The following is a 27,531-nucleotide window of genomic DNA, read 5'->3' as shown; positions in this document are numbered from 1 at the left end:
TCGAATCAAGCCAACACACGACCCTTATGGAAAGAAGCTGAATTCATTCAAAAATACTCAAAACGCCGCCTGTAGTGTCCGATTGGTACCAGGACATCAGACTGAGGAGCGCGTTGCTCAGCGAGGCGCGTCTCCCCGTGCCGCCGCGCCGTCTCCAAGCGCGTAAAGACGGTGTTTTAGCGGCATCCAGGGGATAGACCCGGTAGTTCAATGGCTGTTACCAGAATCAGAATCAGAATCAGAATCAGAATTACTTTAATTACATCTTATTGTAAAAGCACACAAGAGTAAAATTCATAGGCTTGGTTCCTCAACAGCCAGCTAGCAGCAACAATAAAAGATGAAGTAAATAAAGATAAGTAAAAATATAAATATGTTAAATTAAGTAAAAATAAGTAGAAGCATAGATCACAATAATAAACTAGAAAATGCATTTCCTGGAGAAAATGCGGTGAGTGCTGAGTGCTGCAAAATGAGGTTGAAAATATTATTTAGTAAAGCCACATAGTTTAAGACGTAAAGAAATGTTAAATGGCTTAAATCGAGTGATGGGATTTGAACACAGTCTAAATGGAGTAAACAATGTAAACATGCACACCATTTAAAACATTTAAAATGGTTGGAAACAAATAAAGTGAAGCGTTAAACAAATAGCTAATGTGATCAAGTTTGAATATATTTGAGATCAAATATAGAATAGCTGAGCTGTTCTGTTGGCAATTTCCAACTCAACTATAGACTAAAAACCGCCCAATCAACCAAAAACCCGCCCAAAATGTATTTTGCCAGAAATCCGATAAATCATATACTTCAATGGCAAATACACGAATACACACCTAAATGCAACCAGATTTGTAACTATGAGGTTATGTAAGGAAACCTCTCATCTATCTCTCACACACACACACACCTAACTAACTATATTAGCCTCTTTAGCAAACCAGATATATAACAATCATATTTCTAATTGATTAATTATTTTAGGGCCACTAACATGAAATAACGTAACCGTTGAAGCTTGACATCGTGTTTCTAGGTTAAATATTGACATGCCATATTGGCCTCACCGCCCAATCTGGCAACACTGCCTGAACGTCCTCGAGCCTCAACGTTACTCAATGAAAATATACTGTGATTCTGAAAAAAGTATAAATGATATTGAAATTCTGTTATACAAGTGTGTTCATTTATTAAATGTTTGAACGGTTAAAAAACGATAAATTGACCAATTTACGAAGTCTGAAGTAGTTGAAGTGCCAGAAAATGAGAAATAATATTTTAAAAGTAGAATATCTTAAAAAATATAAAATACGTAAAAAATATGCAAAGAAGCACGTGATTCCAAGCTAATCTGAACATTTTTAAATCGGAATGGAGTCTCTAGTTGAAAAATTGAGGAAGGAGATAGGTCCCAAAGTGAGGGCTGCATGCAGAAGTCACCTAATGATAATAATAAATAATTTAAGCAATAATAAGAGCAACTAAGATAGTAGTAATAATAAGTAATGAGGTGTAGTAAAGTGTAGTGTAAAGTGTTCCAGTGGTAGTGGTACCAGAACCGGTTGATTCTAGTGCAAAAATGCTGTGAAATTTAGAGAAAAAAAAAAATACATGTATTCAAATAGTGTGTTGTTGTGTGTGTTGTTGTTTCAGGGGTCGTGGATTCCTCCAGGAGCCTGGATGCTATGGGGAAAAACTGTTGGTCATCCTCTGGGTTTTGGCCCGGAGGCTTTCGTACCGTTTCCCCGACGGCAGCACGTCAGCGTAACCCGACCGGCAGCAGAGCCTGGGAAGAGGAATGAACTGTGAGCCACATCCGGTCCATTTATGTGCTAAATGGTAGTATAGCAATACTATTAGTACTATATAGTCAGAAACGCTCTTCATCTACAATATGGCAGGTGTCACTTCTAAGCCATTGCCTTACAATATCCATAACTAGGCCACCGATATAGCCTAGATGAATAAATCCTTCAATTTTAATTAAGTCACCTATTCATGTGGTAATGTTATGAAAACCACCCCAGACAGCTGGTCATTAAATATAAATGAGCGATTTGTGTGGTTTAAAAAATAGAAAGTCTGGTTTGTTCTGGGCTGAGTGGGCATCGAAAGAGTGATATTGTAAGACCACACAATGCGCTAAGCTGAGCATTATACGCCGCAACACTTTCCGTCTGCAGACCTCCTCCCCGCTGAAGCATTACCGTCCTGTCTAAAGAGGCGCCCCACCCATCCCATAATTGCATTATGATCTCTACTTCTCATGCTGTGGTCTCCTTGGTGAGCAGAGAACAGCGGTGCAGGAATAATCAATACGAGCTCTGGAAACGCCTGCGGAGACGGAAGGCAAACATTTGGATTTGGATTTGATTGCTTCTGGACACCCTCTGGGTGTTATCATCATAAACCTAAAGTCATCTACCGCACAGGCCGGCCGTACGGTAAATACACGCCTGCACGGGCAAGCACACACATGAACACACACACACACACACACACACACACACACACACACACACACACACACACAAACAAACTAACTCAGACTCCCACTCTCTCACACACACATGCACAACACACGCATACTGACACACACATTATATTCATCTCACACACACACACACACACACACACACACACACACACACATACACACACACACACACACACACACACATACACACACACACACACACACACACACAGACACAGACACAAACATATTCTGAACAGAAGCACTAAATATATCAGCCCATTATCACTGAATGAGCATTGTGGGACCAGCTGTAAAGGGGCCTATACTGCTTACTGTAGAGAGAGGGCAACCAATTTGTTTACCAAACCATCGTACTAACCTCATATTCTTGATTATACACCCTATAGTGACCCTATATATTGACCCTAGAATGGCCCTATAGTGACCCTATAATGACCCTATTGACCTGTATAGCAGTCATAATATATTCACTATAATGCACCACGTTCCGCCAGTTAGTTCTCTCTCTCTCTCTCTCTCTTTCTCTCTCTCTCTCTCTCTCTCTCTCTCTCTCTCTCTCTCTCTCTCTCTCTCTCTCTCTCTCTCTCTCTCTCTCTCCCTCTCTCTCTCTCTCTGTTAAGTTAAAGGCAGGGAAGAACAAGAGGGAGAAAGACAGGGAGAGAGGAACGATGAATGAGTAGAGAGAGAGAGAGAGAGAGAGAGAGAGAGAGGAAGAGGAGTGATAAATGTGAAGAGCAAGAGAGAGAGAGAGGGATGACCTCATTAATCCCCTGCGGTGCACACCCTGGGCAGCCTGTGCCGTACCTCTCCTGACGGTGCGGCCTGTGACACGCCGCTCTGCCCATTAAGCCATCTGACAGGATGAGGTGGTGCGTGACGTAGGCTGTGTCAAGCTGCGGGAGAGAAGATAAAGGTGGTGCTGTCATTAACTTCTGCGGTGAAGCTCAAACACACACACACACACACACACACACACACACACACACACACACACACACACACACACACACACACACACACACAAACACACACAGCTCTGAACAACAGGAGATGCTTCAGCTCTAGTTTTAAGTTACACCCAGGGATTTTCCCTGTGTTCACTATGATTATAGAAGGCTGTGTTTCGTTTACCTGTGTCCATTCTATTTCAGTTCCCCAGGTTCTCCTGGGGAACAATATATTGATATATATATTAGTGCTATCAGTTTAACGCATTATTAACGGTGTTAACGCAAACCAATTTTAACAGCGTTAATTTTTTTATCGCGCGATTAACGCTCTTTTGGCTTGGCAAACATTGTAGTTTTTTCACCTGCTGTCTAGCAATAACTAGTCACGTTAGAAAAACTACAACACCATACCGGATCTAGCTACACCGGAAACAAAACAACAAGCACGCCGCACAAACTTGTTGGGGCAAGCAAGGATACGGAGCGGATGAAAAACTCCTTAAAAGTGTGTGTTTGTGTTTGTGTGTCACTCTGGTCGAGCCTGCACGAGAGCTCAATGCTGTTACGTCTTTCAGACCAATCGCAGTTCAAGGCCCACCTGGGCTGTACCACTTCGGGAGGGGCCGCTCAGTTACTCCCCTCTAGAAAAAAAATCGACCTGGTTGCGACGTTGACAGCTCAGGCTGCTGGACGGCGCTGCAAGGAACTTTTATAAACGCAATATTGTTATCCCGCAGTAATCAGCCCGACAGCCCCGAAACGTTAACGGCCCACCGGGAATTCTCCCGACTCTCCCGATTACCACTCCGCCACCGTGTGTGTGTGTGTGTGCAGTGTTGGGAAAGTTCACTTTCTACGTGAACTAGTTCAAAGTTCAGTTCACAAATTTAAAAATGAACTAGTTGAATTCACTGCGGGTCTCTCTTCTTACTGTCCTTCTCAACACTCTTTGATCTCACTAAAAGGCTAGCAGCACGAAATCAAGGTATATTTAGAATAGAAAAAAAAGTGTGATTAATCGTGATTAATCGCGAGTTAACTATGACATTAATGCAATTAATTGCATTAAATATTTTAATCGCTTGACAGCCCTAATATATATATATATATATATATTATGCTATAATGTTGATTCAAGACACATTGACAACAATTAAACAGTCCTGGAGCTCTATATCTAAATAGTAACATATTATATATAGATATCTATATCATATAATACATATTATCACGGACAAAAGCTGTGTGCGTCTCCAGACGATATTGTGAATCTCAAACGACTGCGTCGGGTTCTCCGACGTCTCTGGTTCTTCCACTTCCTCATCAATCTAAAGTAGACTGAACAGGTGACATGGAGGAGAAAGGTATTGTTACCCGCAATTGTTGACCGCGATTGTCTCCCGCCGGAGCCTCGCTGACCGCTGCCGAGGGACCACCGCCTCGGCAGCGGGCATGGGGCATCGGGGCTCCAGCGAGAGACAATCGCGGGATAAAATCCCTTTCTCTTCGATGGGGCGGTTCATGTACTTCGTCAAAGCCAAAGTTCCTTTCCCCCAATTCCTTCTCAACCATGGCTGAGATAACCCCCACTACAGTCTTGTTGTGGAAATACCAGAGACGTCAGAGAACTCGACGTGTTATGCGCCATAACACCCACTGCAGAACGGTTATCCAAATAACAAAGAAGTATACAACACTTGCGTTACAGTATGTTTATTCACACACACACACACACACACACACACACACACACACACACACACACACACACACACACACACACATACACACACACGTGGCGCTCGCACGGCCGTAGCTCATTGGGCAAAGCAAAGAAGGGAGGAAACATTTCCCTGCAGGACGACATACGGGGAAAAATCTAAATCAGTCTGACCTTTGTTTTTACAAAGGCAGAGCAGAAAAGCTAGTGCTCGTTTTACACTTAACACCATTTCTAGCTACTGGGGGACCATAGGCAGACTAGGGGAACTCATATTAAGGTTAGAAAACCTCATAAAGTGAAATTTTCATGCCATGGGATTTTTAATACTATACCTGTACTGTCGCTTTAAGAAAAGTCTGCGTTTTCCACGTCTATAATGCGCAAAGCTCAGTTGGTTTATTTCGTCACATTTGAGCATGTAATTTGCTTTGTAGACAATGAAAATGTATAATGTGCAACTTAAGTTGTTAGAATTAAGGCTGTGAACATGCAGCAGCGCTATCATTTCAACCTACAATTTTGAAGAGGCACATTTTAAGAGTTTTATTGCACGTGCATCCGAGCTGACCCGTGTACGGTGGACTAGATGCTCAGCGACACTTTTCTTTTGGCTCATGCAGGTATGAATGTTTTATCTGTTCTATATGTAATATCATTGCTGGTCATATTTACTTCTGTGGGAATGCAGCATGCATCTCATTTGTCTTCTTATTCATCTTATATATCTTATTACATTATATATTGCGCATCCAGGATTTACTGACTAACAATGTACTTTACTAACAGAGGCAGTACACACACACACGGACGCACGCACACACACACACACACACACACGCACGCACGCACGCACACACACACACACACACACACACACACACACACACACACACACACACACACACACGCACACACAAACACTCAAAACAATTCAAATATTTGTAGTCTTGGGGTCTACAACACTATGCCCCTGGCAGTTCCAGCTGACAAACAACTAGTGGGTCGTTCATCAGTCCATAGATTACATCTTTGATCAACTCCTGCTGGGTGCTGGGAGTACTTTATCTTGGGAGAGAAAATAAGTTTAAAAAATTCATCATTTGCTGTGAAGAATGGAGGAGTTGCTTATCGTGTACTGCTGTCTCAAGGGAGCAACAGTCAGCAGTCTGGACTGTGTACCACACTGACCATGAATATATATATATATATATATATATATATATATATATATATTCTCTAGTTCTCTTTATTTCTTTTTCTTGTGTATGTCTGATGATTTGGCTCCTTCTAATGGAAGACAACTTCCAAGCATGACAGCATCCACACTGATATTTTATGATACGCAAATACACATTTTTATGGAAGGGCCATTAAAGAAAAAGATATCCCCATGGTTAGTCATAATTATGAGCTAAATATTCGAAATAACATATTGAGATAAAGTTTAAGACAAAGATAAATATAAAAAGTCGAAATTATGAGATGTGAGTTCTCCTATTCAGGTTGACAAGCAAATGGATGGAGAGTACATTGAGGATAACTTCAAACGTTGCGCTAAAACAGATGAAATACTTCACAACAGATGAAGTTACAACTTGAAAGGATTTGAAAGGTCCCATGGCATGAAAATTTCACTTAATGATGTTTTCTAACATTAATAGGAGTTCCCCTAGCCTGCCTATGGTCCCCCAGTAGCTACAAATGGCGTTAGGTGTAAAACGAGCACTAACTATCGTGCTCTGTCTTTGAAAAAACAATGCTCAGATGCGGCGATAGAAGTACGGGCTATCTCAGCCATGGTAGAGAACAAATTGGGGGAAAGGAACTTTGGCTTTGTCTCCCTGAAGTACATGAACCGCGACATTGAGGAGAAAGGGAATGTTGCCCGCGATTGTCTCCCGCCGGAGCCCCGCTGCCCGCTGCCCGCGAGGCACCAGCGCCTCAGCGCTGCCCGCTTCCCGCTTCCGAGGCGTTGGTGCCTCGGTACCGGACAGCGAGCTCCGGCGGGAGACAATCGCGGTCAACAATGGCGCGCAACAATCCCTTTCTCCTCCATGTCGCGTTTCAATGCACGCTGGTGGTTGCTCATGAAGCATTTGCCAGATCCAGGTAAAGATTCAGTGCATGGGCGGAATGGTAAAGAAGCCAAGCCTACAGGGTCCGACCTATCTCAGACCTATACGACTATGTATAGTGTTGTTTTAACCACGCTATGTGTAGAAGCAGAAACTAGTCAGAGCTAGTATTAGCACTACAAATTTATTAAAGCTAATGTTAGCTTTAATATTGTGTGGTCTAATATGCCATGGTACTAATTAATGTACGCCACATGCAAGCAGCAATTGTATCCAGTCTTGTGGAAAAACATAGTCTAGCTGACAGATTTTTTTTTTCCAACATGCATGGAGCATTGTAATGTCAGGGGTGTATGACATCTGAACCCAAAGCAGATTAAACATTTATTTGAGACAGGGCAGGGCTCCAGCTCTTTCAATAACAAACCTAAAATGCAAAAAATGCAAAAAGCACAATTAAAGGGCACAAGGCGGCTGCTGAAAAAATAAAGAAATGCCAGGTCACCGTCCGAGGTGTGGTCCAGGGTCAGGAAAGGTTCAGAGCCCTAACAGTTGACAATAACAGAACAGGATATAAATAGGCTGAGTAATACACACAGAATGAGGAACAAGTGAGCAGGGAAAAAGGCGAGAATCAGACAATGGCAGGAGGTACAGGTGAAAGCAGACTCCGAGGCACAACAAAAATAGATGGTGGACAAACACAGAACATCCAGCAGGAGGCCACAGAGTCGCTGAGTCCAAACAGAGGTTCTGACACCAAAGATCATTGCTAGCTGCTTTATGGATGCTGTGACCAATGCTTATGCCGCATGGTTTCTTCAAACAATACAGGTAATTGACACATTATTAGATACAGAATTGCCCAATCAAATTTTTAAGAGCCACAAATTAACATGTGTAAAAGGGTCATTGCCTGTGTACTGTGCAGAGAATGAATAATACATAAATGATTGTTCCTGGTTGGCAAAGACAATGATGTGGTGACCACGGGGTGTGATCGCAGAGGATCCTTGGAAGGTTTGGAGTATCGCTAGTTGGACCTTTGGGGCCCGAAAGGGTCCTTTGCGGCATTGACACTATGCGGGATCTATTTAACTCCACCTCTCGGACGGTGGAGTTGGCAAGCATTGACACTGTCACTGAGATGCTCATGGTGGGTGAGTAAAATAGAGTCGGTTGTGCTGTGTGGGTTTGCGTAAATAAAGGCAGCTCTCGGGGATGTGCGGTGTAACAACCCAGTCTCACGGAAATACGTAACACTGTCACGTCACCTCATTTTATCTATACATTCGTGATCTGGGGCACGTAATTTAAATTTTTTCGTGCCAAAAGCACAACTCATTCTAAAAGGAAGAGATGAAGCAGCTACCTTTTTTTTTCCCGTTGCGGTTTGCCTACAGAGCAGCGCACCTGCATTAAATATATCCGTGAATTGTCACAATTTCTCAGAATCAAAAGTGAAAGTAGAAACGGGTGGTCAAAAGCTGTCATATTGTTCGAAATTTGTGCTTTTTGGCACGAAAAAAATCGAAATTACGTGTCCCACATCACGGATGAATAGATTAAATGACGTGACAGTGTCACGTATTTCCGTGAGACTGGGTTGGGTGTAAGGGGCACAAGAGTTGCAAACTGCTGAACCTGGGCTCCAGGTCCTTATTCCCGTGCTGCTTGCTACATTGGTGCCTTCACCGTCACCCCAAGCAGCCATTGTGATATACCACTAATTACAAAATTAGTTCTACTTAAGCAAATAACATTTTGCATTTTGGTATTAATAATATTGTGCCAACCCATCATACTACGACCAGACGTGAAATCCCGTCAGAATGGCCGATCGGTCTAAGGCGCTGTGTTCAGAAGTGAAATCCCAGAAATTAAACAACCCGTGGCTTAGGACAACTTGACTAAGGCAGTCACCACCATTGCCCAATATTTGTGAAAACTCTTTTTGACTGAATATGATTTGCCTCCTATGAAGAAGTTAATGAGGTTGTATTGACTTGGAACTACCACAGAGTCTGTGAAGTCTGCAGCTCATTATCACCTCATGGACATTCTTCCATATCGCACGTAGTCCCTCACCTGTACAGAGGCATCGATTGTTTGCCCCATGTGGACCTTTTTGAAGTCTGCCTTGAAGAGTGTGTGTTCAAGGACTTCTATTGCTCCCACACACCTGTTTCCAAGACCCCTGTTGCCCTTGCCCTTGACTCCCACAGTGGTGCCCTATTTCCTTGGTGGATAACACCAAACACACCACCAGGAAAGCTGGCTGTTCTTCTGGGCCCTTGAAGGCTCTGAGATCCTGTTGCAGGCAAGGGAAAACTGTGTTAAGGCGATGCTACTCACGCTTTGTTGTTTAATGTTGATAAAGATTAACCAAAACAAGATTGACACGGAAGTCCCCCCGAAGGCGGACCTGTGAGCACTGAAGCCCAGGAATCTAGGCCAGCATGAGGGCAAAGCATGAGAGCCCAGGACGGAGCCCTACGCAGAGGCACACACACAGAGCGAATTATAGAACTATTCTATCATAGCTATTATTCATAATTTTTAAGAAGCTAAGTATGTCATCTTTGAAATTAGTGTCTTGGCTTTTTTCATATTATAGAGAAAAATATATGTTATTTTGTACATTCATTTTGTGAATTGTTTGTTACTGTATCTTTACGACTATAGTTAGAAATAATTCATAATTGTACCGTAGTTGTTTTCTCCATTAGCTCGGTTAAAAGGGGGAAGGACAGGCCTGAGTTCTGTTTCTCTTGTTCAGGATGGTAGATCCTTTGGTAAAGAGGAGAAGTATGTTTTTATGAATCCCATGAAAGTAAGAATGGTCGTGATTGGTGCCTTAGAATGAGCCCTTACATAAGGAGCGGCCCGCCATGTTGCTACAATAAAATATTTGTCCTCTCAGAAGCCATTTGTCCAACACAAATGGCTCTAGTGTAGAAACAACACACTTTTTATTTTGTATCCTAATCGCTATCTTACGTCAAATCTATGATCTGTATTTTTGGACAAAATAACTAAATGCAAAATATAAATCAATGAACCTCATTGCCTGTCACTTGGCTAATCAGGGGTCAGGCGGTATTCAGTTGGTCGCTGTCTTCTGTCTTGTCTCGCTTAAGGTCAGGCCCTGTGCTTGACACCTGGGGAAAAGGGTAGGGAACACAAATCAACACATTGAATCATTTGGTTCAATGGTTCAATTAAATAACAATTTTGCGGCAAACATTTTAAGTATCAAGTCTTACTTACCCGCTAGATGGCAGTGTTACTCTCTGTTTGTGTCAGGCCCTGGCACACCAGCCAGTTTATCGGTTGTTGGACAGTCTGGTGAGCTCGGTGACCATAGTCTGTCCCGCCAAATGCACATGTTGAATCTGCCATGACCAAATCGGGCCGACTGCCCTTTCTGCCGGCGATCGGCAGTCGGAATGGCGCGTCAGGGTCATTATGGCCCTGACACACCATAAAGCTAGGTCTAAGCTTAGCTTGTACTGATGATGAAAAAGGAGGGTGATTATAAGAATACAATTTCTAACAACACCAATTCTAAAAACATAGCAACGTTTTCCTGTTTCAAATAATAAAAAAAGTGAAAAACAATCTGCTAAATAAAAATAAACATTAAATAATGATTCAGCAACACAATCTTTACATTGAAAGGCATATACTCTAGAATTTCATTTTCAAAGAAGACACGAATTAGATCCAATTAAAATGCGATGCATTGACTTGATGCCCATGATAATGTATGCATCTCTTATGCATACAGTAATGTTTGATTTGGATATGGTAACCGCTTACAAACATTAGAAGTCTCCAAAATATTATCCTGCAGTAATACAACCTTCATGTCTAAAACTGCAGGATATTCTAACAGTGCTTATTATGGGAGGAAATATCTGTGAGTAAAAAAAAGAACTTTTGTTGCAATGTGTCTATTCATGTTCGCTCAGCATTCTCTGGTGTGCTGAGAAATGGGTTAGGGTTATTTAGGGTTAACCACCGGGATGATCCAACGAACCCAGTGCGTTTTGCTGTGAGTCAGAGCCAGGTGGACTTGTTTACAGTATTTTATAGACTGTTCTGTGCACTGTGACCACCATGTTTTAAAATAAAGATTTGGGCTTATCAATTTCATACATTTTTTGACGTTTCATTTACATTTAGGGGATTTTGATGACGCTTTAATCCAAAGCGATTTAAAACGATTCACAACGACCGCGGAGTCAACCACGCAGGGTGATAGGCAGCTTTTCGACAGCAATAAGGGTGAGGCGTCTTGCTCAGAGACACCTCGACAGTCAGCTAGGTGGAACCGGGATCGAACCATCAACGTTTCGGTTAACAGTCAACCCGCGCTTCCTCCTGATCTACTGCCGCCCCTTGCAATGCTTGTCCGGACGTAAAGTGCATACAATGCAGAAGTGAGTGAAGCCTTCCTCCCAGCAGAGCTGGGTCTTACGCTCCGACCGACACGCTGCAGGCTGCAGCTGGTCTTCTGAATGAGGAACACTGCCGTCCATCACGCGTCACATGGGGCTCGGAAAACCGTTTCCTGAAATGATCGTCGACGTTGCATCTTCATTTTCTGTTCGGCCATCGTCACATTGATCCTCGTTAATTCGCTCACACGGTTCACCGATCATTACAAACACAATGATCAGCAAAGTTAAAAATGCGATGTCTACCCTGGTGGGAGGAATGATCCCCCACGGCCAACACCACCCTTCCGGTACCGGGCAGAAAAGCGGCTACTCGGAGGGCTTACCACTGCGGTTCCCTTACGGTCGACCGGACTTCTTGGACCTGACCCCGGAGCTGCTCCAGTACTCCACCGAGCACGCCTCGCGCCCGGTGCTGATGCTGAGGAGGGACAGCAGGCTGCCATGGCGCACGGGATACGCAGAGTGAGCGATGAGCATTTTGTTTACATTTCATTGCTGAGCGCAGAGGAACGTGTTTTTATTGGGTGCAAGTTCAGCAAAAGATACATGGAGATTGTCGTGCGTTGGGATTCCCCGTCTTGAAACCATCATCACATGATTAGTGTGACAGCAGCCTCAGCAGTTCCTCACTGCAGCAGCCCAGGTGACGGCGAGTCTGGCCCTCTTCTAGTTCCTAGGATGCCTTCACAGCCATCCCCCCAAGTCGGTGGCGTTGTACGTGTGGCTGCCCTATGATTATGCTCCACGGTATATGTTTAAGTATCTCCACACGTGACGGAATGATACTGATCCAGTGATCCAGATATGGATGGCCTACTTCCTGAAACATATTTGTGCAATGGCTTTATATGCCTACATTTCCTGGTATTGAGTATTCTCTCAATATACCAAAATAACCAAGGGAATTAAAATCCCGATTTTGTCCTTACTTGAATTATTTAGCGGATGCTGACTGTCTTTTACTTTTACAACATAGGCAACCAGTATGAGCAACACAATAACGCTACAATAACATGACAATATGTCCCTGTTAATTTAGCAAACTGCATAAGAAAGCTCCATGCATTAAAGATGCTAAATTATATTCTATACTATACTCCTGCGTCTGTATACTTATTAGGGTGAAAGCAACACAGTCCAACAAGGTAGAGCAATAGATTGAATTGACCAGAATGTTCAGCTCAGTTAATTCCACATTAAATAAAGGTTGGTGTTTTTTATCAAGCTACAATAAGACCAAGCTAGTCCTGTTTAATTCTTCATGGCCCACGGCCCCTGGACCAAGCCCTGAAGCAGGAACAACCAAAGGCAGAATAACTCTTCCTTGTGACGGGGGTTCCAGGGCCTCTATCAAGGGGAGGTTTTCAGGAGATAGCGAGAGGGATGGTGGATTGAAATGAGGATGCGTGAACAATTAGTTTATCGGTTTGAGATGATTAACAGATGCTTAACAGATCTTCAGAAATGTAGATATTTGTCTGAGATTATAGCTTTTATGAATAAAGGTAAATGTCTAAAAGCAAGCAAATTTAAGGCTTTGGGCCATGATACCTGTGGTCCAATGAACATATGTTGGACTAAGTCATTTATCCATCATAATAAAGAAAAACAACACTTGATGCACCCCTAGAGATGTGATATTCCACTTTATTGTTTCTTAAGGCCTGTTCTGTACCGGAACATGCCTGCAAAACCCTCTCCTTCTCCTCTACCTAGTATGTGTTGGCTATACTAGGTAGGTACCATGATGGCCTGACACCAGTAGGTGGAAGCTGTCCAGCTGGAGTCTGTTGGCTTGGCTCCACATACTCTTGGCCAGGGATACACTCTATCCCTCATTCCCTAGTGGCAGCAACCATTTCCTTGTACCGTTTTACAGCGTTTTAGCTATCTATGTTCCAACACATCCGTTTCATTCTAATTTTCATGTCCCTTTGCACATGCAATTAAATTTTTGTCTTGATAATTGTAACCAATATACAAGGACCCATCTCTTGAAATATATGTTCCTCCAAATGTCAACCAAAGTTCAACCATTCAGCACACTGATGGACACATCAGTGCATCTGACGACAACATGTGATTCATACCAGTTTTAATGTGAGTTCCCAGGTTAGTCCCACTGAGCTTCACCTCCTCTTTCTTTGAAACCCCTCAGATACCTTTGGATGCCGAAACAAGAGGAAAACAAGTTCTGAGTTTGCTCCTATTCGATTTTTTGCATGTCAATGTATTTACCCTCTCTACCATAATAAGGCTGAGATTACAAAAGTCTGCCATTTTGTCAGTGCGCTGTAGAAAAACGATGAAAAAGACAATGCTCCCATCGATATTAGAATGCAGCTGCACAGCATTATGTCAGCTTTCACGTTTGAGTGTGCTTACGGTAAGCGGCCCTTAGGCTTTTAAGAAATAGTAATCGCCTTTATTTAGGGCTTTAAAGCACATATGACGAGAGACGGGTCTGACACGCCAAAATATTTCCCAGACCTCACTTTGTATTGAAGGTCCGGCGGATGCGCGTGGTTTCCCACTGATGCTGCAGTGGTGGATGAAGGGCACTTTAATCATGTGTTGCATAATGTCAGGATTCTATAATATGTAATTTGACCAAAAAAAAAGCCTTTATGTTTGCCATGATGCAGCATATGAAGGTTTATGCGTAAGGCCTGTCAGTATTTTTTCCATCTGCAGTTCTCCACTTGATTTGTTAGTTATCTATATTTTTAACGAGCAGCAACCTGGAAATTGATGTTCCTTTTTCAGATTTAATTTGATAAACTATCCATTCCGTTAATGCAGTTTCAAATTAATTGGCCGCTTTGGAAGGTGATAAACCTCCACAAATGGGTCAAAACGACTCATGAACTTCATGAATCAATTTCCAAGTTTTGAACAAGTAGCATGCTGATACATTAGCAATGGCTTGCATGTAGGGCATCTCTTTTCTAAATAGAATTTTGACTTAAAAATTATCTGCAAGTTTGCCATGTAGCTTAAAAAACATATCTGTTACAGCATGTACTCAAGGTAAGAAAATCATAAGCATTCAAGTGAATTGTATGTGTCAATTCAAAGGATTTCATTACAACAATTTCGTAACAACACATCTTTCTTACACATAGAGATTTGTCATAATTCATCCCTAAAGGTTTGGGCTGTTTTATTAGGGCTATTTTCTGAAACTGTCAATGCCACTCTTGAGGCATACACTAACCACATATGACTAGTGGTGGAATGTAATCTGCATTATTTTCGTATGTTCCTTTCTGAATGAATCCCAAAATAAGTCACATTCAAGTAAGGGCTAAACTGCTGCTGAAGGAATCCCCTTCTGCCTCACGTCCAGCATTACTTTCATCATAGGTCATGTGACTTACGCACTATGCCAGCAGTCACAGCAGGGCTTGAACCAGCTGTTACTCATTAAAAAAAACAGCTACTTAGTTGCATTGTAATAATAGTTTGGATGCACGCACTCTTACAGTTCGGTCGGTTGCTACGTCAACTTCTAGCATACAAGAAGATATATGTATGTTTGTATATATATATATGTGTGTGAGTGTGTGTGTGTGTGTGTGTGTGTGTATTATCTTTTCAAATTCCTCCAATGATTTAAGTACAAGTTGCCTTTAGGACAAACAACAAGTCCTAGGCTAGGAAGAGCCAAATAATTAGTCTACATAGCATTTTGCCATTATCCCATCGTCATTTCAAAGTTAAAACCTCCTGCTTCTCTTAGCCTAGGTCTTTTAAGCCCTATGCTACTTAGCATGGTGCAGGATACAGTCACTGTGCAAGGGCTGCTTCGTATCCGGATGTGAAAACGTGCTTTGTTTCCTTTTTGAAACTTTGATTCCACTAGCATTATTCACTTGAGTTGGCCAAAGTGCCGTTGGGTAAAATAATTTCAAATGCATATCAAACAAACATCTGCACTGCAGAATTCAGTTAACTATTAAATCATAACATCAGAATCGTACCTTTTCCACCCAGGTATAATTACGTTAACCTAATACGTGAATTCCACCATTTGGGCGAGGTTACCTTTGAAAGAGGAATTGAAGAGTGGCTTCCTGTCAGGTGGGTCTAGGTTTGCCACACTAGAGATTAGCGTTTAGTATTAGAGTGAATACCGCGCCATCAGCAGAGCACCTAGAGCGATGCATTACTGTACGGCTATTATCTTCCACGGGCCGTGGCTCATAACAAAAACCACTGCATCCCTTCAATCAATTCCCCTATGGGCTATGTCTGCTTCCTGCCCACGCTTTCACCCTTTGTCTCGAGCCGTCTGTATGCTAGCCTGCCTGTCTCTCCTGCGGTCTAGCTCCCTCCATCTTTCTTATTTCTCTCTATTACCCTCTTCTTCTCCCTTTCTTTATTTTGTTGTATTGGTTCCACAGAATGAAGTAAGCGGAGTGCGGTGTGAACAAACATGGTTCACAGTCTAACTCCCTTCTGCCCTCTCCTCTCCACCCCCCCTTCTTTACTTGTGCTCCAGGGTGATCAATGCGGGCAAGAGCATGCTGAATGAGGACCAGGCCTCCTGCGAGATGCTGTTCGTAAAGAAGCCCTCGGGGAAGCACCGCAGCTCCCCTCTCCAGGAGGACACTGGGGTAAGGGGCCAGTGGGGGGCCGACACACCTCCTGTGGTTCCCCTCGCCTCAGAGAGCCCTGTGTAGGGCCGCAGTGTAAAGTTGGAGCCACTGGGCTCAGCTGTTTGTTTATATGGTACTGCTTCATATGCAACATCAGCTCCCCGTTTCTGTGAAAGAAATTTGTAGAGAATTTTGACCATGAATAGGAAGCAGTACTCCCTTATATTAGGAAAGAGTGAATGAACCCTTTAAGAGGCTGATGGTAGGCTGTTATTAACCTAGCTATAGTGTGGTCAGTAAAAACAAAAGAGAAAAACCTTAAATGTTGAAGCCCAATCTACCGTGTCTGATCTAGCACTTTGGGCAGCTAACAGTCTACTGCTCACGGTTAATGTTAGGCATCCAGTAGTCCCAAAAATCAGACTGAAGATTATTCATCTTAATTCTTAAATAGCAGACGATCTCATATGTGGGGTGAACAGGCCTGTTTTTTTCTTTGCTTCATATTTATTCCAACCAATCATTACCAATATTCACTAGTTTACTTAAAAAATCTGAAATAAAACATTCATCCACTCGTGGTTGAATATTTCAGTAGCAAAACAGGAAGCAAGGCATAACCCTGCACCTTTTAGTTTTTTGGTTTCCTTCCAAGGCTCTATGCTCTCTGTTCTGCGTTACATTGTAGGACCTTGAGATAAGGCATTCAGCAGATAACCACGGTTAGGAGAAGATAAGGCCCTAAGCATAAGGTACCATGCCAATTACAATCAATCTTAGAATGGACATTGTTTGTTTTCATGAAACTGGACCTTGTGTTTTACTTTCACCTCGTCCCACAAATCGGATGTAAGATTAATACTCTGTCTGATAGAAGTCCAACTTACTTCACTTTCTTTCACTTCACATTAGTTTAGATCAGTCATGTTGCTGGAGGCAGAGATTTGTAAGTGCAGAATTGGCTTACAGTAAACACAAACTCGGACAGAATTATCACACATTTCCCAGTGGGAAGGCAAGCTAAAACCTCTTATCTGGACCCAGTCTTAGAACCTTTACAAATCAACACAGTGTAGATTTGCCACTTTATAAATACATGTTATTTAAATCCCTTTCTGGAAGCCTAAGCCACTTGAGTGGGTATTTAAGAATATCCCTATAACATAACAGAGAACACAGCATAGCGTCCCTTATGGTGAAGCCGGAAACCTCGTTGTGTTTTTCGTTTAAGTCCCATGCCATCTCCCCCCAGATTTTCTCCTTCTCCAACTCGGTTGGAGAGCTGGGTGAATTTTTTTAAGTTTTGATTTTTACCTGATTTATACCATCACGGTTAGGTAACAACATTTGATTATTTGCCCAGTGTAAACTGAAATTCCAGCTATCAAATTTGTCATGTATTATTGTTTGTTAATCATCCACAAAAATACATTCTTGTCTAGCCTGTACTATGTCCCTACGGCTGAGACCCAAGTCAAGGATAACAATGATGAAACGTTCATACCTCATGTCATTTAGTATTCCATCTGAGTTTCTCCAATGTGGGAAGTGGAAAGCTCCAGGATTCACTGAACTGCATCCTTCTTCCTGACACAAGGATGTTTTTATTGGGACTGTGATTGATTTGACTTTTTTCTTCCACTTTGGCCTTTTTATCGTCTGAGGATTGAAAGCAGCTCTCATCAACATCCATAAATAAGACAATCCTGATCAATATCAGGATTGTCTTTTGAGGAAACTACCATCCCCCACACACGTATACACTGAATCTGCGTCTACTTGCCCTAAAACGAAAAACGTAGGCAGTTTCACATGCAACGCACGCACACTCGCGCACACAGATGTCCGGTGTAAATCACCTGTTCCAAGGCCAGCTTGTCGCTTAAACAAGTTTGGTGAGGCGCTTTTATTTGATGCATTGCGTAACCTCGTTTTGGATAAGTAGAGTTGGACATCTCACTGCCCTGGGTTATGCCAACCTTATTAGCAGTGCAGGTATCCACAATAATTACCTTTTGTTAATTGCTTCAATAACATTTGCCCTATTTATAAACATGAATAAGTGGTTTATTATGCCGGGAAATATTGAATACCACTATAACTTAGAACTAGAACTGTATTTAATATTAATAATATATTGTAAACTAATCTTTGTTTAACCAGGTTGGTCTCATTGAGATCATTTATGTTTTGTGAAAGAGAGACCAAGAGATGTCCAACATGCTTTCGACTTGGACACTGGGAGATAGGAAATGGTTTCAAACCATTCAGTGAACATTCCAATGATACTATTGATGGCAGGGAAGCTGTGATAACAGATATATATATGATACTCATACAGCACTATATGCATGTACATCAACCCTGCATCATGACCTTCTTAACCACGGACAACGTCTCCGCGGCCTTAGGACACCACGGGCATCCCTCTCCACTTCTGGGGCGTGTACGACGGCCACGCCGGGTCGGGCGCCGCCATCGCCGCCTCCAAGCTGCTGCACCGGCTGATCCGGGACCGCCTGGGCGAGGTGGCCCACCTGCTGGAGAACCCGGCCAGCCCTCCACCCATCTGCCTGGCCAAGAACGGCAGCCCCTACCAGGCCACGGAGAGCAAGAAGGGTGCCGCCCAGCAGCAGGTGGAAGGCGCCGCAGCGGAGGAGCCGGACGCCATCAGCGACCCCACCATCCGTTACCACATGGAGAAGGTGGTGAGCATGGAGAGCCTGGTCATGGGCGTGCTGGAGAACGCCTTTCGACAGATGGTGAGTAAGAGCAGACGTACGTCCCAAGCCAACCTCCCTCTCTAACCCTAGCCCTGTATGTGTGGAGGCAGCCAGCCACCGTGGTCCATGCAGGCTTCCAGCAAACATGACAGAACAAGGCCTGCTGCTGCTTTGGTACTCGCAATACTTGCTTTTTGACGTTCTGAACATACGAGGAGCTTTCTGCGTTCAGCCAGTGTGAAGCAGGTGTGACTATGTACATAGTGGCGTTTGTGCGCAAAATGTATACTGCAAAGTCTGGTCAGGTGAAAAACAATGTCGTCATGCCCATGCCCTGTCCTTTAATGACCCAAGTGCACACAGGCATGCGCGCATCTACACGCGCACACACACACACACACACACACACACACACACACACATGGACAGACAGACAAACACAGGGTCAAAGCTTCATAGGTTGATTGATTCTGATGAGGTCTGGAGTTGCACAGCGCCTAAAACACATCTTGTAGCGCACTGCGGAAAGATTAACCAAGTCGACCTTTGACCTGCTGCTGACTGTTAAAGCAATTACAGTGTGATGCCAGTGGAGAGGAGACGTGATTTGTTGGGACAAGTGCCCTCCCTGTTCCATTAATCCGTTCAGGTGCAGGCAATATTGTTGTATTGTGGCACTTTTGTTTATGCAAACATGCTCAATGTTTGCAGTACACTTTGGTTGCTTTGTCCATTGTCGTAAGTATGATATATGAATACGGTGATGTGGTTTGGAATTCTACGTTCACAATATAGTTTTGAGGCTGTATTGCTTTTCCTTTTGTTTAATGCTTAATTATTGTTAAGTGATTGTGGTATTTTATTTGGCTGTTTGGATCAGACTAGCTGAAACAAATGCATTGCCTTGACACACCAAACTGAGGCCTTGACACACCAAAGTGACGTCAAAGAACTAGCCATGAATGTTGTGTCGCCTCACATCGCCTGTGATAGTTAACTGAATTCTACAGTGCAGATGTTTGGTTGATATGCATTTGTAATTATTTTACTGAACAGCACTTTGGCCAACTCAAGTAAATAATGCTAGTGGAATCAAACATTGCCAAAAGTTTGCACTTGAACACACCGAAAATACCACAGCTAATGGCCAACTAGCACGGTCTTGTTCGCCTGCTGGAGAGGAAATGACCCTCCCTACCAGCAGGTGGCACTAGTCTGTATTCTTCATTCAAAATGGGAAAGCAGAACTAGGACTGCAGAGATATACAAACGTGAAACAAAGCAGGGTAAGCCTACCATTTCATACCACTGTCGATCTGATATCATATCGGCAACATATGAAAATGACGAATGATTAGATAAGGGGAAGTGGAAAATGTGACTATATTGTTGCGTGTGCCCTCTTGATGAGGTCATTTGCTGCTTTGATAACTTCCACTTCTCTTCTCGTGTGCTGATTCACTTAAGCTGAAAATCAGGACCAGGGGACACACCTCAGAACTAGGGGACACACCTAGGGGACACACCTAGGAGACACACCTCAGGACTAGGGGACACACCTCAGGACTAGGGCAGCTCGATTATGGGAAAATCATAATCACGATTATTTTGGCCAATATTGAAATCATGATTATTCAAACGATTATTTTTGAGTTCGAAAACATGATGTATTTATTCAGCATTCCTCTCCCAAAAAACACTTTGTAACTGAGTACTTTGAAATTTCGACTTAAGAAAATACACAAAATGGTCAAAAAGAAAAATGTTCAAATCTAAAACGATGTACAGATATGTATCCAGCTGTTCTTGCACTTTCTATAAAACATTTAATAATAAAAAATAAAAAAAATTGAAAACTCGATTATATTAGTTTTGTGATCGTTTGACGCTAAAATCTAAATCGAGATCAAAATGAATTAATCAATTAATTAATTAATCGCCCAGCCCCACTCAGAACTAGGGGACACAACTCAGACCTAGGGCTACTGATGGGCAGACATCAGCCCACAGCCAACCGTGGGCTTGGTGTGTCAGGGCCTTGAGGCCATCCCCTCACCATGACCCTTGTACAACATTCCACTTATCAATAGCTAAACTAGCCCATCCAAGCTATTATCACATACACATACATTGTTTTGAGTTTGTTTGGTCAGTATCATGGCATCACTTTGCATAAATTGCTGCTCTATAGTCTTAATAAAAGGAGTATAAAAGGCTCCACGCTGCCCAGAGAAAGAGGTGGAGGCTGCATGCTACTCTTTTGATTCTCTTCTTCTCTTGGTTCCAGGATGAGCTTATTGAAAAGGAGAAGGCATCCTACACAATCTCTGGTGGATGTTGTGCCTTAGCTGCGGTCCAAATGTTGGGGAAACTTTATGTGGCAAATGCTGGAGATAGCAGGTAAGGCAACAGGAAGTTCTCCTTGCGATGTTGCTCTGATCGTAAATGTTGATGCATAAATTAAGATTAAGTATAAAACATTATTGCTATAAGGTTCATGCTATATCTTCGTCCCTTAATTAGCTTATCTCATATTTATTTTGTGACATAGTGTTCTGAAAACATAAAAATAAAAATGTTCATAACATTGCCAACCCATCGTGATGACGTCAGACAACAGTATCTGGCGCCATCTGGGTTCTGTTTAGTGCACTGCAGTGTCCATGAAATGTTTTGAACGTCCTAGTTTGGCGATTGTAATACCCACTGGCTGTCGTCCTCCTGTCTATGTGACCCCACTGTTGTGCTCTGTCTGTCTTGTCTTTCTTTCTCTATTGGTCTACCTCTCTTTCTCTTCGTCTGTCTCTGTTTCTCTCTCATATTCCAGGGCCATAATTATACGAAACGATGAGGTTATTCCAATGTCTAATGAATTCACTCCTGAATCAGAGAGGCAGCGGCTACAGTATCTGGTATTATCTTAAACATTCTATGTTGAACATCTGAAACTGTCCTATATTTAAAAGAAAGGATCTTTATTTTTCCGGTTACAGGAAAATTATATTTAGTTCCATTTCATACTATTACGTTTTCCCCTTGTTACATGTCAAATGCATGACCACCTTTTAGGGATAGCATCATTTTTTTTTTTTATGTTGTTTGATGAAAATATTCTGACTATAAAGGCATGTGCTTAAGTGTTAAGACCACATGAAAGGGGGTATCTTCCATAATATAAGGTATTTTTTAGTACAATATGGGGATGTGGTTGAATCTTTCATAATTTGATTGGTGACAGTAATGTGACGCCCCTCTGCTTGCAAGCCGATCAAAACAACTTTCTGTTTTAGAGGAGATTTAGGTCATTGGAGTTTAACGTTAAATAGGTGTACATTTTATTAAATGGCTCATTCTGTATATTTATTTGAGATCCATATCATCCATCTTTAAAAATCCTTTAGAATTATTGTAAGGAAAACATTGAACCACTTCCAATAAATGCTAGTGGGATGTGCAGTTATGTAAACTGTCTTTCTGAGTCATAGAGGGTGGAGGGTTAAAGTACTGCAGCTCAAACAGTGGAGTGGATATGCCAGAGGAGTTTTGTAACTAGATATGCAATTGGATATAGTTTCTACATTCTCTCTCTTGGTTTGAAGTATTACTGTTGATGTGGTCCAATAAAGGACTTTTATGGAGCTGAGGTTTGCAAACATTACCTGGAATGTTTTGAATTTGATTTTAAATTCCTTAATTTGGTGATGATCCGACAGTTCTTTTATTTTTAGCTTTAACCAACTCAAACAAATAAATACCATTTATTAACTCGTAATTTCAATATTCATTGAGGTATCTATTTTATTTGTTTCTATTTAGTTTGGGTTGATTTGGTGTTCCACATCCACCATTGGTTAATGCCCTCTGTGTTCCACCTGCTTTCACAATTCATTCATTACTACCGATATACACAATTGGTTCTGTCATCTTTTGCCAATGCTGTGCCTCACACCAGAACATTCCACATTGCTCTGGGATGACAAGAAGGAAGTCCCTATACCCACTTCTGCAACTACTAAGCTCATGGACAAGCAAACATTTTAGTTTGTTTCTTGTAAATATTTTTTTGAAATAGAATGTATCAGAGGAAGAAGATGAGAATGACTCCCATGTTTTGTGTGTGGTTTTGTTGTTAGAATGTCATTCTGAGTAATGCATGTTCCTGTTCTTTGTCCCTCTAGGGCTTCCTGAGGCCAGAGCTGCTGGGGAATGAGTTCACTCACATGGAGTTCCCTCGCAGGATCCAACACAGTGAGCTAGGCAAGAAGATGCTCTTCAGAGACCACACCATGACAGGCTGGTAATGACCTGCTCCAAACCATCACTCCTCTACATTATTTCCTGTGAAGGAGAACATGATGTGAATGGCTGACTTTTCAAGCCGTTCGGGACTGTAAAGAACGATACTGGCTCGACCAATGGTCGTGAATGTACCCAAAATGCAGCTGGATTTTGACAGTGCTTTAATCCCAACAATTTGTTTGGTGTCTGCGTCCTAGGGCTTATAGGACTATTGTTGAAGACGATCTGAAATTCCCCCTGATCTACGGAGAGGGCAAAAAGGTAAAAGGAAATCGTACTAAAGTCTTCAAATGGGTTTTCATGTCTCACTGGTTATGATAATTATTACTTAGTTTCACTCTCTTCTAGCATCAAAAGATCACGATGTTGCTGAAACGTCTTTTTTCTTACTGACTGTCTGTCTTTCCACCTGGTAACCATATTTGTTTTGTGCATGCACCCTTAATTGCTTGTGCGCTTACAAAGGGGTTTGCCCTCTGCCTTTGACTCTCTACGGTAGGCCCGCGTCATGGCGACTATTGGGGTGACTCGCGGTCTGGGGGACCACGACCTCAAGGTGTACAACTCCAACATCCACATCAAGCCCTTCCTCTCATGCTGTCCGGAGGTGAGGGCCAGACACGTAGGAGATGATTGACAGCTCAGCTTTTTATGGACAACTTTTATTGCCAACGATGGTAACCAATCACCGATATACAATGATAATCATATTGTATATCGGTCCAACGGCAGGCTACATTTGTTTGATTGCAACGGAAATATCTGTGTTATTACAATAATTGTAATATTTTATAATTTTCAGCTTTTTATAGTGATGCTGTAGTGTTACTGTAGTGAGACCATAGTTATTAGAAAAAAGTAGGGGGTGGAAAAATAATCGATTCTTCAATGCGTCGCGATTCTCTCTAGAACGATTCTGTCTCGATGCAGATAAGTTAATAATCGTAATTTTAATTAGAAAAATTATAATTTATAATTTTCTTTTTTTTAATTTGTTTTATTACATTTGTTCGTCTGCTGCAACATTATGTTCGCCAGAGAGGGATCATTTTAGTCATTTCAAAAATTTCTTCAATGTGTATTGGCCAATCAGATTTGTATTGACGCAATTGCGATTCAGCCTACGCATAGTGTGCAAGCAAACTCACAGCAAGACACAAGAACGACAAACAAGTTCTTATTCTTAGAATTGACTAAGAGCAGCTTTTTCTTTAATGACAGAAAAGAAAGATTAGAAAGAAAAGATAACTGAATCTGTTTATTTTTTACATACTTCCATATGCAGCTTGCTATAATGCAAGCTGCATGAACTGCATATGATTATTGCATTGTTCATAGAAAGTCATATTTGTGACTAAAGCTTTTTTTCTAATATAATATTAGATAAGGTAATTCATCTGTTGATGTCTTTAATTATCATCACAAAAGTAGGAAGTGATTAGCAAACTCTGAGTAGCAAACTAAGATGTGTATATATGTTTTTGAAAATCCGGCATGGAAATGTTCATAAAAACATTTTTTGCATCGAGATGCATCGATAGTCATTTTAGAATTAAATCGTTGACCTCTGAATCTGAATCGAATCGAAGAGATTTCCAGCCCTAGAAAAAAGGTGTTAAATGTCAATACTTGGGGATGCTATTAGTTATATTATACTTGACTACTACTACTACTACTACTACTACCAGCTGTCATTGGTTGAGAGAAAACAAGCATTGGTGCAATCATAAGCACAATAATGTTTCTGAGCATGCCTGTTGATATGTAATGAATATAGTTCAGGCCCTCTGCTGCCCCCTGCTGTTCGCACTGGTCTCCTTCACCCTTCAGTCTCAATCTGATCCAGCATCTGCTAGATAAACATTGTCGGCTTTAGTGCACCGATATCACAAATGACACAAAAATAAGGAGCATTTACAATGTCAACCTCTAACAATAATGGTGGAATCTGTGTTTCTCTGACTGCATTGCATTTCCAGGTGAAGGTGTACGATCTGTCTGAGAATAAGCACGGCCCAGATGATGTCCTGGTCATGGGTACAGATGGACTGTGGGACGTGACCACCGACCAGGAAGTGGCGGATGCTGTATCAACCTTTCTGTCTGGCTGTGACCCCTCCGATCCCATGAGGTACAGGTCACCATCTCTGCACTGGTCCTGGTTAGGATACTGGTCTTCCGTTGTGTTATGTCCACTAGGGGACACCCTTTAGCCATAGTTTACAGTTTCCATTTGTAAACATGGGACCTGATTCAGAAAACTGTGTTTCCAAGATGGGGCTCATTTTCCAGAAAGAATTTGGAGAGTTCCTGAGCTTCCTGGAACATAGCAGGTCATGTTTGGGTCAACTCCCCCCCCCCATGCAGGCTGTAGCGGGGACTTCTCTATAGAAAGTTTATGAGACAGTTTATATCAGTTTGAGCATTAAAGCTGCTGTTGGTGATATTCCAGAGTTGTAAGGAGAGATAGCAGAAAAGAGCAGAAGAGTCTGATTTTGAAACAACCAAGAAAGGTCCAATCCCCCTGCTCCGCCCTAAAGTTTTGCACCTCACGCACCCACGGCAAGATGTACACAGGCAAGATGTACGCCCTGATTGGTCTGGAGATATTACGGCACCATGCAGACGAACACGTTGTATCATTTTGGTGTGTTGCATATCGATTGTAACATGCAGCACGCCATTCTTTACCCAACTGTGGTCAAATTCCAGTTGACTTACATTTCCCATCTGTGCTAATATATAATATCAGGGTAATATAAAGGTTTACAAAGGTTCTACATGTGTTGGTTAACCCTCCCCCCACACACACACACAGGTATACGCTGGCCGCCCAGGACCTGCTGATGAGGTCACGAGGCGTGCTGAAGGAGCGCGGCTGGCGGTTACCCAGCGATAGGTTGGGCTCCGGCGATGACATCACTGTGTTTGTGATCCCGCTGGCGGGCCATGAGGGAGAGACATGACTCCCCCCAGCCTGACCCCCTGGACCCTCCCCGTTCCGTCCCCACGTCCCCAATGGTCCCTGACGTCAAGACTATTCAGAGGAAAGGAGAGAGGAAGAAGAGCTCAAAATAACTGTTCTCCTTTATGGAGAGGATGAGTAGGTCTGTGAAGATTCCTAGACACCAACCACTGGACCAGGACCCCAACCACTGGACCAGGACCCCAACCACTGGACCAGGACCCTAGACCAACCACTGGACCAGGACCCCAACCACTGGATCAGGACCCCAACCACTGGACCAGGACCCTAGACCAACCACTGGACCAGGACCCCAACCACTGGATCAGGACCCCAACCACTGGACCAGGACCCCAACCACTGGACCAGGACCCCAACCACTGGACCAGGACAATAACCACTGGACCAGGACCCCAACCACTGGACCAGGACAATAACCACTGGACCAGGACCCCAACCACTGGACCAGGACCCAGGACCAGGACCCTGTACAGAACCCATGTAGTCTGATTTCCCCACATGTGACTCAAAACTAAAAAACAATGAGAACCTTTCAATGCCGATGAATGTTACACTCCCTCTTTAAAGCCTGCTTAATGTGACCGTTGCCAATGAGAATTAAATCCAAGTATATTTTTATTTGTCCTTTTGGAGCCCAAACTTCAAAGCAATCCCAGCTGGATTTCAGTCTCTTCCAAAAGAAAAGTTTAAAGCGTTGTTTTACAGCGTTATATTCATTGTATGAGCCCTTTGCAAACTAGAAAGAGAGATAACAACCAAAAGTTTGTGTGGGAATATTGGTGTATCGGGACAGCAATAGTGTGAAGAAAAGGCCCTGCGAGACCTCAGTTCCTGTACATTGGATACAACTGGAGTTTGGCTCATGAGGTAACCATGAGGCTGTGACAAGTACGTTACAGTTTCAGTCAGTAACTCAGTAGGCTCCCTCCAGGCCCAGATGAATGATGGGAGCTGTAGGCCTGAAGCACTTTAAGACTGTCCTACATGATCAATTGGTTCATCTTTTGGTAACTGAGATTTACAATTTTGGTGTTGAATGTAATAATGATCCTGTTTTGTGACTTTATGACCGTTCCCGCACAGGTAAATTGATGACTTTATGACCGTTCCCGCACAGGTAAATGAAGGCGTTTTGATCTTCATAAATGGTAGAATGTGAACATTGCTTTAGTTTGGCTTTTCTTTTTTCTGGCCTGAAAACGTCCCAA

General features: G+C 42.6%; 1 protein-coding gene across 1 annotated transcript; it reads left to right on the top strand.

The window, feature by feature from the left end:
* Nucleotides 1-11,696: 11,696 nt before the first annotated feature.
* On the top strand, nt 11,697-26,615 carry ppm1j (protein phosphatase, Mg2+/Mn2+ dependent, 1J). The gene is made up of 10 exons (XM_079742473.1): nt 11,697-12,176; nt 16,219-16,333; nt 18,727-19,077; nt 21,326-21,438; nt 21,866-21,950; nt 23,217-23,335; nt 23,535-23,598; nt 23,837-23,944; nt 25,317-25,468; nt 26,156-26,615. Exons 1-10 carry the CDS (start codon nt 11,926-11,928, stop codon nt 26,301-26,303), a joined length of 1,506 nt encoding a protein of 501 aa, XP_079598599.1. The 5' UTR covers nt 11,697-11,925; the 3' UTR covers nt 26,304-26,615.
* The last annotated feature ends 916 nt before the right edge of the window (nt 26,616-27,531 follow it).

The sequence above is a fragment of the Pollachius pollachius genome (assembly GCF_949987615.1).
Source record: "Pollachius pollachius genome assembly, chromosome: 8".
Classification (NCBI taxonomy): Eukaryota; Metazoa; Chordata; class Actinopteri; order Gadiformes; family Gadidae; genus Pollachius; species Pollachius pollachius.
Note: the sequence above shows the minus strand (reverse complement) of the source record. Positions and strands in the feature narration are given on the sequence as shown.